Below are 12,207 nucleotides of genomic sequence, written 5' to 3'. Positions count from 1 at the left end.
TTTGCCAAATAAACACATTCACATATTTCTCAAAATAAATTATCCATATAATTTACTTATATTTCTCAAGTGCATTTATTTAGAAACTCATTTCCTAAATGCTTCAAGTATTGTTATTTATTTAAAGATCATATCATATAAATACATATCATAAGTGTTTGTCTAACTTGTTATTGGGTATGACCTGACTTGGATCATCACATACTAGCCACGTCAATTTAATATGTGTCTTGGGCATCCGAAATTCCAACAAATAGATATACCCACAACATGTTTTCTCATCATATAAATTCCTTGTGAGTAATTATTCATCACTAGAATTTTCTGACTTTGTTTATTCAAGATTTCCACCTCACACTTCCAACATAAAATTGCCATAGAGATCTTTTGCTCTACTAACGTATTCACGTTTTATATTTCTTTAATATCTTTGGGTAAATATATCTCATAACTTCAAGCTAAATTTCAAAGAGATCGACTTTACCAAAGGTCTATTATGGACTTATAGATTATATTTGCTACATGTTGTTTTCAAGGATTTTTCAAGCATGTTTGTTATAGCTTTGAGTCATTAGACATGCTCCATGCATTTTATATACTTCAAGTAATATTACAATTTAAAGAATAATGCATACTATATGCACTATATATAATATCTTCAGAGCTCAAAATAATTCATTCATAAGACGTTGTTTCATATTATTTTATGTTGCCAGATTTATAAGATATCAATAGTTGCATTCACCACGTGAGAATAAATCTCATCGTAATCAAGTCAATATCTTTTGCGAAAAATCCTCATTCCATGACAAGTTTCACAATGGCCCACTTATATCAATTATGGTCAACCATTATAAATTTATTCGTAAATGCTCCATCTTGGTTGTCGATTACTTGGAAGATTATGCATTATGTATCGTACATGTGATTTTGTCATTTATGTTTCGCACTCAACAATTATATATAAAACGTTACACTTTCAAGTGTACGGACTTGATGTCCAACTTTTGCGTCTTTTTCTTTTCGCCAATTATATATATCTTAGAACCCTTTTTTTTCATGCATGATTTCAAGATCCTCATATTTATCCATAGTACTTAGCGCTATATCAAATTCAAAATCATTATCGACGTCGATTTCACTTATTCGATCGATTCCATAACTCTCTAGACATGATATTGTTTATTGAGATCTCAATGTTTAATATTCACTTTTTCAGGTACTTGAGATTTCTCTATACCTCCATGTCTTGTTTCATCAATAACTTTAATGGGGTCTTTCATACCTCGAGTTTGACCATCTTATTTTCTTGCTCCTTTTTTTTCGAGGATTTTTATTTGGAATCGACTTATGTACTATGCTTCAAACATATGTATACTAATTACTGATCGGAGCATTTGCAGCTGGCATATATAAATTTTTCACTCTCTTTTTGGTCAGTCAACATTTCTGGCAATTACTACATGTAATATATGAATTATCCCATGAACATTATATTTATATAATCTGATGTGAGGATCTTTGATAATTCATCTTTGCTTAGTTCAACTTTAAGCTGCTTTTCATATCTCCCTAATGTTGGGAGCATCTCCCCCGTTGGGAGCATCTCCCCCTAATGTTGGGAAAACTAAATCATACCAAATGAGAAACATAAACCATAAACAAATCTCAAAATTATGGCTTTATTGACTATATACATCTCTTTCATGTATCAACTCATACCCAAAACAGTCATACTAGTGTCTTGTTAATCAGAGAGTTTCGAACTGAATCAAAGCATGACCATGTGTACTTCCAAGGCACACATATTTTCCCAACATTATTTCCAACATTCTTTAAGGTCTCATCTTTGTGCATTGTGGTGGAGCAACATTAAGATATTTTCGCATAACTAAAAACTTTTATATGAGACATATTTGGTTTCTGACCATAAACCAAGTAAAATGGGGAGGAAATACGATGGCATGATGCGAATTACGTGACCCCAAACTATTTTGCTCTCAAATGATCATTATAGTACTAATCATAATAGCCAAATATGGAATATGCTCTCAATCTTATAAGATGAGCAATCAATCACGCAAACTTCACATTGCGACTTTAATGACTCATTTAGACGATGCATCGATTTAGAATACTAAATGGTCTTTTGATGGCCGATGTATATGCCTATTTACATCTCCTTTGCATATGTTCCATTTAGGAATTTAATCCTTATTGTACTTGGCACATACATTCTTATTGAGCAATAACCACAATTTAGATAACCACTTTGAAGAATCTCTTAACCCTTATTTATATTTCGCATCATCATTGACCAGTGATGGTCTACCCGGTCATCCCAACCAATTGGATTAACATATGTGTCCATTGCACATTTATTTTTTAAAAACATATTGGAGGGCTAGCACATTGGTACTTTGAAACTAAAATTGCTCCTTTAAATTTATTTATTTTTACTCTTTTGAGTTTTCGCACAATTAAATACAACATCTATATTATTATAGAGTTGGAAAGATACGTGCCTTTAAACAATCAATAAAGTGTCTTATAAAGCTTATAAAACACATACAAACATAACTCATATATATATATATATATATGTGAGATACTTCAAACACATCCAACTAAGAAATTTTTCTTCTTTGTTTATATTTTATATCCGTCATTCTTAACATCCTTCATAATGTTGAATATACACATATATCTTTTCCTTTATTCGTGATCCGACATTTAGACAAATTTAAGTTTCATATGCATGGCCATAATGTGTATTTAGTGATATCTTCATTTTTTGCACCATGTTACTAGTAATTGATCTATTTATAATTAGTAACATCTAGTCTTATCTCCTTAATCATGTCATTAATAAAATAATCAAGGTCCAATAAATATAATATACGGACATATATGTGTGTGCGCACTAACTATAATACCAAAAATTAGTACCTTCACCTTTAAATATTTATTTCTCTATGACAAATTTATATTATCTCATCTAGAGCCTTAAATAACTTAAGATACTCATGTATAATATTGTGTTGACATATAGCCATGTAAAGTAATTAAGTATACAATTCAAGTTGCACATATATTATGACCGATCAATTATCAAAGTGCCTTAATATACTTTTACAGATTTATTTCTTAGCTTTTCTAACGCCTTGGACATACAATAATATTCACATTTGGCATATAACATATCATGAAGTTATACATACTTTTTCATTGATCAATTAACAAAATGTCGCATTATCAAACCATATAAAGTGCATGCCAAAATAATCTTTACGATATCATAATTAAATGCACATAAATTATGTTACAATCTTACACATGAAATAAACATTCGATGGTGTCATGTATATCAAGGTTTATATTCAATCAAAGATTTGTTTCATATCACTTTATTCCTCTAATTGTCTTAGATAATCAAATTACATTTTGCACATTGAGTCTTAACTTCTAAAGATCTATGTCATAAATTTTTTTATAGTTCACTAAATATCATATACATCACAAAGTATAACATACAAACTTAAGTAATATAACAATAGTCATATCTAACATCGTCTTTATACCCAAAATAATTAATATATCATCTCAAAATCAAATAGATCAAGTCATTTATTTTATAGATAAGCAATTGTTACCATATCCCTACATTATATAAATCTCACTTCAAAATTTGTTAGTTATTGCCTATGTGGCATGCTTAAAAATGCAAGAAAGCCCAAAAATCATTACAATATTGCTCCTTAGAAGGTCTACGGATTAGTTACTTTTATAAGAAGTTCAAATTTTCTAAAACGGATTAGTTATGCTTTCAAGAAGTTCAAATTTTCAAAAATTTGAATATGTAACCGTTCGTGTATTGCTTGTGGCGGTTATGGGCAATCCATTTTATAATTTCTCTCTGGCGTGCAATGTACGCGTTTTAAGCCCTCGTGTATCATTAATAAATCCCAAAGTATATCTAGCATTCTTCTTCTTTAAATTAATCAACTCATAATAATATTTTTATGATGTCCAACTTAGTTATATTTATTCATTGATACAATCTTAAAATAAAGTTTAAGAAAAATTATTTAGGGTTGTCCGTGCATCGCACGGGGTCTAAACACTAGTTCAATATAAATGTGAATTGATATCTGTCATGTATCTAAAAGAATTTTCCCATAAAATATTTCTAGAGGTTATGTATGACTTTGAAATACACTAGACTAACAAGAAACTCATTACCATCTAATAAGACTTTCTTTCCGTAGTAAAATAGTTTCAATCAATTCTATAATTGTGTCAAAGGATATTATATGTACAAGCAAGATGAAACTTATAATCTTTATAAGTATATGCTCAAATAATAATAAATACTCGTAGCAACCTACAAAAGCTAGGTTCTTTCGTATAAGTCATGAATTCAATTTATGTAAAGACTTATAGTTATATTAATTTTATTGTACATATATGTGTGGTAAGCTATATAGTATTCTATATCATCAGGGCTAAAACAAAACACAAACCTTTAACATTAATCAAACGTGAATGTTCTAAATTGAATTAAGGTACAATTTTACTTATATAAATAATTTTCATTAATAGAGGGCATTAAAATTTGTCATATATTAATTTAAGCACGTACATAAATACATAATGCACCTTGATAGACCATCAACCAATTAGTCATAACAAAATCAAATTGACACTATTAGAATTCAAAAGAAAGGTCCCGTTTCATGCTCCTATTCCTTTCTTAAGGATCCCAGTTTATATGTCTAGTGAAACAACTCTTTCTAGACTTAAGATCAAATATTCAAATATCAAATAAAGAGCTATGGTTTCGAAATATGTAAATTTATTTTAATCACTTAAAAATTGAGGGGTGTGGCAAACGCTTTGAATTCCTTTAGAAATCTGAAAAATCTATTTTCTCATCTTAGTTCAATGGCCGTTATATATTTTTAACAGATATTTTAGATTTGTAGGGTTTAATATGCATAATAAAATATCAATATTTAATTAGAATATTGTTATCTTTTACAACCCATACAACACTCATAAAACTATCCAGTTTATATATTTCTCATGGGTAAAATATATGATATCACATATCACATATAGCTAAACCACAAAATCAAATTTGAATCAAATGGATATAAGCATCATTGAAAACCAAAATTTACCGAACCAAGAGGGCAAGATGCGGATCAATATACATACACGTGCCATGTAAACATTGGAGCAGTAGTTTTCATGATTGAAAAATTAGATACATGAACAATCATCATCATTGAACATATATAGATTAGTCGTTAAAAAAACGCTAGTAAAACGTTAGGAATAAGTTGAAAACCATGTACAATACCTCAAACGTTTACCTTAATCCACGACAACCTTGATTTTGAAAGAATCGTGCTGATAACGTGTTGTAAAACAACGACCTAATAGTTAGCAAATATAGATATATATATATAATAACAATAGAAAATATAAAGAACAAGAATAAAGAGAATAAGAGTATGATTTTCTACTATCTCATAATCCATAATAGATGGAATACAAAAGAGAATGAGTTATAGGACGTGGATATCCATAATCTATGAATTCATAATATTATAGTTATTATTTGATGTTTTATAGATAAAAGACAACTCTCTTTGATTTTACCAATATCAAAGCAAGACTACGACAGACTCATTGCAATTTGCAAATATTGCAATGCCAAGCTGACTATATGAAAGAAAATACTCAGTTATGTTTTTATTTATATATTTTTTTAATGACAGTGGTGATTTGACTCGGCGGCATGTTTCTTCATCGTCCGGTAGAGATCGACCACGTCACTAGCACAGTCAATCCGAGGGCATGACTGGCGGTGTAAGTCCCACTACCGTTCTGGAGGAAACTAGCTAATGCTGAGAAAACCTCCATACTTCACGTCATTGGCAAAGAATTCACAATATGCCTTTTAAAAAGTTTTGAACCGTGATCAACGTTTGGCTAAGCCATTAAATGTGTTAAGCCTGCATTTTTTATTCTAATATTCTTGGCTATTGCTCATCTACAACTACAAAACATTACTTTAGCCTAAACAACCAGATTGGTTTTGCATTTTATTTTATCTTTCATGCGTGTAGTTGCTTTTCCATAGAGTTGAGACAGTATTTTAGATCAGGCAGACTTCACTGCAATAATTAAAAGATGTAATCATGCCGGTACCCGTCTAATTCTAGTTAATTTAAATAAGTTATGAAAAAATTTTAATGGACAAGTTAAAACTTTAAAATTTGTTTAGCTAAAATTAAATTTAACAGTCCGTTAGGATTAGTCGATGGAGGGCGATCCCAAATTTGAAATGGCTATTGCTTTTAACCTATGCGCTGTTGTTGTATCTCTTTTCGACCAACAAATCCATTACCCCGTTAATGGATTATGTGAAAACCAACATTGCTATTACATATACAGTATATTTTGTGATTTATTACTACTAGATCTTGCGATACAGGTACCCTCTCTCTCTATATATAAAGCATTAATTAAATAGTCGCTCAATTACTTACCTGCAATTTTCATTTATATTGTATTTGCATTGTAATTCTTGTGGGGTTACCGTCCTTACATTAACAATCATAGGTAAGGTTTTGTTCAGGTAGCGGCGGTGTGGTTATTTTAAGGGTTGAGAGATGTAAAAAAAATATATAATAATGGAGGGAACCCTGACCCTGTACCACAATTGGAGTAGTTTAGGTAGATCAAGTTTTTTTATGAGAATATTGGAAAAGATCAAATGCTTTATAATGTAATATAGAATAGATATAGATAGATATATAAATACAGATATAGATTGTAACCGAACACCCCTGTTTGCTTCCAAAATGTATATACAAACTCACAAAGTTTTCCCTTCATTCCGTCCCACTTCGGATAGTGATAGACATACAGAATAGGAATATAGTTGTGCATTTTTTGGAGATTGATTGTTAGTTATCAACATGAACTCATATAATGCAACGAGATAAAACCAAAGGATATTAGGAACAGTATGTCGGAAACATAGACCAAGAGCAGAACACCTATATAGATTTCAAAAGGGTGCAATAGTTCAAGTGCACTTATTGCACACAATGTCTCAAGTGACATAAAACCAAGAAGCCATAAGCGGGGTATGGGGAAGGTGAGATGTAGATACTCTTACCCCTACCTGAGCATAGGGAGATTGTTCCAGACACTTTTATAGTCCCACATAACAAAATCTGACAGCCCTTTTATGGAATCACCAACTGTTTTCTGCTGTTTATCCCTTACACTTAGTTGGTAAGCTTCTGTCAATGCACAAACCGCAAGTGTTCCCATACTGTGTCTTCTTTCAGGGTCTAGGAAACCTTACCCGAGCCAACTGTGTTAACTTAGCAGAAATATCCGTGGCTCTACGAATATGAAATTTTAGTTCTTTGTTTAAACCTCATTAAAATTTGCCAGCTTGTAATGCCTCTGTGATCTATGAATGAAGATATCACTAACTTGACCAGTGTTCCATCAAATTTAAACTTCAATGACTTTGTTATAAATAAAATGATGTATTAGTTGGATATGTTGCTTTTCCATCAAAAAACAACTTTTTTTTTCCCAAGAGAAAGATTGTTGAGTTGTTGAATGAATACAGTTTGTTGCATAAATTTGAGGATGCTTTAGTTTCTCCGATACCTTTCACAACTGCATAGCTTAACAACATGCAGAAGATAATTTTATTGTAGTAAAGGAAATAGTAAACATATATCTGTAAGTCGATCTTACAGAAGACTGGAATGAAAGAAGAGCTAAGCTTGTGCAGTCTTATCTCTCATTCTAGAAAGAAAATAAACTTTAGAAGCTATTTGCACAACATATCTTATATAAAACTGTACATGAATTTAACGCATTTTGTTTCTGATTCACTAACTTGGGTTTGGAACTTGAACTTGCACATTCTCCAAATTTAGAGACGTGAGTGCCGATAAAGTCTTTGGTTTGGCCTCCTGACGAGCTCTTTCTGTCGCCAAACAATCATTTAACTCCATTACCACTTCATTCATGGTTGGTCTTCTGCTTGGTGTGTGGGCAACACAGGCCATTGCCAGTTCCACTGCCTTCCATGCTGAATTGATGTCAAAATCCCCAAGTATACTAGAATCCACAATGTTTTTCACATCCCCCTCTGCTAGCCTTAAATTGACCCATCGACTTATGTGAATGTTATCGGTTTCATATTTGATTATTGCTGGTTTGCCTGTAATTATCACTAGAAGCACAACTCCGAAGCTATAAACATCACTTTTTTCAGTCAACCTGTTTGACGTGTAGTACCTGAAAGCCAAGATTTTTATTATGTTTGATCAATGGAGATATAGTGGCTTAGATGTTTCTTAAGAAAACTCACTCAGGGTCGAGGTAACCAGGAGTGCCAGCAATTACTGTTGATATATGGGTACCCCCTTCTGCTGGAAAAGCCCTGGACAGCCCAAAGTCTGCTAATTTCGCTTGAAGTGTTTCATTCAGTAAGATGTTGGTACACTTGACGTCTCTATGGACTATCGGTGGCTTGCAACCATGATGCAGGTACTGTAGCCCTGTAAATAGAACCTCATATGGATTATGGCTATAAACCTTCATGATCATAGAAGCAAAAATACAAGCAATTAGATGCTGGAATAGTTTGATTACTGACCATTTGCTGCATCGCATCCTATTTGTAGCCTTTGTTCCCAATCCAAGACACTCGAACTTGTATCTGCTTGGGTAATTTATATTTTATATCATTAAATAGGGCTTAATTTAAGCTTAAAAGAATAGAAAAGGACTTAATACATGTCTTAGTTAGAAGGTGATGACTTGAGAAACAGAGAGGGTTAGACAACGAACAAATGCCAATTGTAACAATTACCGAATAGATGGTTTTCCAAGTTTCCGTTAGCCATGTACTCATAGATGATTCCCTTGTGGCTTTCATCATTGCAGTACCCAACAAGTGAAGTCAAGTTTTTATGATGAACACTCAGAAGGAGATAAGCCTGTAATTAAATGGCGGGAAATATTTAATTTCTCATGTAAATATTCATTGCATTCATGTTCTTGTTGCTAGATATGTCAAATGTTTCAGTTCAGAACTCAGAAAATATAGATATGATAGATCATTACTGCAGGAAAAGATCTTACCTCTGCCTGAAATTCCTTGTCCCCTTGTTGAGATGAGGTGGAAAGCATCTTCACAGCAACTTGGGTATCACCGATATATCCATGGTAAACTGTTCCAAATCCTCCTCTCCCGATAACAACGTTGAAATTGTCAGTGATGCTTTGTACCTCTGAGTAAGTGTACTGCTGTTTTCTTATTTCCGGCCCCATGCCTCTTCTTTTGCCTGCGTACGATTTTCACATTATTGATCTTGCGTGACTTAAGGTGGTCTTTACTTTTATGCATGCATATTTACCAGTTAAGGATTATTTTGCATAACTATAGATTTAAAGAGCAGTGTTTCTCATACCTTGCTCTTTTTGGTTTTTAATCAACAATATAGCGATGAATGCCAACAAGATCACAATGAATGATGCAACTGTTGTTATTACTGGAACAACGAATTTGTTATCCTTCTTACTTTTACAGTTACTCCTTCCGCAAGAACTTGCAACATCTCCCGTACTTATGTCATCATAACTGATATAATTAAGGGTATAGATGTAAGATGTTAAATACTAAAGGAGTGAGTCTTATTATAGTAAGACTTTTTTTGGTTATGCAAATGGCTACCGAACCTTAAGGTCAATGAACCCTTGCTCGCCTTTGCTAGAAGCCCTGCTGGAATTGGCCCGACAAAATTGTTTCCTTTTAGATTGCTATAACAACTAGTAAGATTAGTTTTTACCACTTAAAAAAGTACTAATTGCTGGAATGGTGGCCTAAGGAATAATAACTTACAGGACTGTTAGGGAGTTCATTCCAGAGAGAAAATCCGGCACAGTTCCTGTTATGTTATTATTTGACAGATCCCTAAAACAGGTATGGAGACTGGATTTCACTCTATCTTATAATTTAGATTTAATTAAAATTTTCACAAGAGTATTAAGTTAACTTACAGGGTATGCATCATTGTGAGATTAGCTAACCCATGATATATTACGCCGTTCAAGCCACTGTTAGACAAGTTCCTGATATCAAGATTAAATGTGAATAAACTTTTGCAAGCAGAATAGGATTTAAATTGGGGGTCTTGAAATTGTATACTTACAACGACACGATCCTCGAATATTTGGTATCATTGTAGCTGCATTTGATACCATTCCAAACATATTTATATGGAGTACATGGATCTCCTTGCCAGTTTTTTGCAACGTTGTAAGTTGACTTAATGCTCCACATTGTAGCAGCTATTATTTATTTTATAGGCAGTTGAAAAGAGTCGAGGCATGTCAGATAGTCATGATTCTCATAACTAGTATCTTAATTACTTGGCTATAAACCAAAGGACAGATTCTACACTTACCATCGTGGTCATCTGTGTGTCTTTGTTGGAGCTGCTTTAAAGTATAAAGCTCGATAGCATTGATGATTGGGGGAAGGGTTGATCCTTTAGTTTTATTTATTGTTAGTAAATATGTGGGTGCTATTGTCTCAGGTTCTGTGCTACGGATAGTGGTGACTGTGTGATTTAGCGGAGAGAAAGGTCCAAATGAGATGTTTCCATTTAGGTAAATGTTGAACTCTCTGGTCTGATTTTTTTTCAATATTTCAATTTCAGCAAAGTGCATGTAAATGATAAATTTATCACTGGTATTATCTGGCGTCCATTTTAAATCTAGCGAATCCTTCGGATATTTTGGAGAGATGGCATCCCTCATGACCTCTGATGGCGGGTCAATGGTTGTCCAAAGTCCTGCAACAACCTTATCTGAAGTGTATATGCTAGTACTATTAGGCGGATTAAATGGACTCCACAGTCGATCATACTTGTCAGCCTTGTACCTATATGGCGAATAAATAAAACTGAAGTTAGTACATCTGCAATTCTGCATTTATTCAGCAACAATCCAAATGCTGTAAACGAAGCCCAAGGAGTAAGAAATATTAAGGTTTTCTTTTTTGGTAAAAAGGTAAAATATATTACTCCAAGGACTATTAATTAAGCTTACCTGATTGTTCCAAATGCAGTTCCAAAATTTGCTCTTGCAAAAAGGTATAATGATTCGATATCAATTTCTGTATACATTTTATTTGCCAGAAGCCGCAGTTCTATTGTTGATATGAAAGGTGTTCCATGTCCTGTATTTACCAGACAAATATGTACATAGTCTGATGACAAGACATGTATAATTTCAATGGTTACTGGTTTAGAAAACGAATTAAACTTAATCGTATCCCAGTAATCAGCCCCAAGATATATATCAAACGCTGGAAGCTCCCCCTTTAAGTCATAATTCCCGTACATAAATCGTGCTCTTATGAGATACCTATAACCCTTTCCTTGGGTTGGTTGTAGGGTGTAGCAGTTTCTAGTGTTTACAGGAAAACTTGTGAGTGTGTTAAGTTGTGTATCAATGATAAGCAAGTTATATATCGACAATACGTTATGGACTTCACCACTGTCGATAAAACCTGCATCCGGTGTGTAATTAATGCCCGTTAGATTATCTGTGTAGGCTTCAAGACTTCCACAATCTATGCTTATAAATCCTGCAATGGGATGGAAAAAAGAGGTTGATCAAGAAACAGATAAGCAGAGAGATATATACTAATTAGTTGTGTTTAAAGAAATGATGATTTAGTACCTGATTGATCCCCATCCTGGGCATGAACCAATACTGATGTAAGAAAACCAAGAAGAACCAAGGTTGGAAAAAAGCCAAAGCTTTGAAACATTTTCATTTCTTTAACAAGTCCTTATTTTGAAGTTCTTAGACATGGGATCATCTTATAAATGCTTACATGATTCCTATTTCATTTATTTAATGTGTTTATTCAAACTTAATCTTATGATTATTATTAGGAAAATGCTAAATGAAGTCTTAGGAATTCACTTAACGTGCATAAAAAGGTTGTATAATTCTATATTAAATGTCGGCCCCTTAATTTTTATGTAAGTGTACAACTAATTAATTCATATTAACGAAAGCCCTTGGGGCTTTGTTTAGCAAAACCCTTATTATTATATCTTGTAGATTGGGACTTAGCTAATG

The 12,207-nt window shown here is 32.8% G+C and overlaps 1 protein-coding gene across 1 annotated transcript; it reads right to left on the bottom strand.

Annotated features, from left to right (window-relative positions):
- Positions 1-7,806: 7,806 nt before the first annotated feature.
- Positions 7,807-11,896, bottom strand: LOC122610474 (putative leucine-rich repeat receptor-like protein kinase At2g19210). The gene is given in 13 exon segments (XM_043783462.1): positions 7,807-8,343; positions 8,417-8,606; positions 8,705-8,767; positions 8,921-9,047; positions 9,193-9,395; positions 9,492-9,691; positions 9,760-9,870; positions 9,953-10,024; positions 10,111-10,182; positions 10,263-10,401; positions 10,518-11,032; positions 11,164-11,704; positions 11,800-11,896. Coding segments are annotated over 13 exon segments (2,739 nt in total). The 3' UTR covers positions 7,807-7,934.
- Positions 11,897-12,207: the final 311 nt, after the last annotated feature.

Source organism: Erigeron canadensis, chromosome 8 (assembly GCF_010389155.1).
Source record: "Erigeron canadensis isolate Cc75 chromosome 8, C_canadensis_v1, whole genome shotgun sequence".
Classification (NCBI taxonomy): Eukaryota; Viridiplantae; Streptophyta; class Magnoliopsida; order Asterales; family Asteraceae; genus Erigeron; species Erigeron canadensis.
Note: the sequence above shows the minus strand (reverse complement) of the source record. Positions and strands in the feature narration are given on the sequence as shown.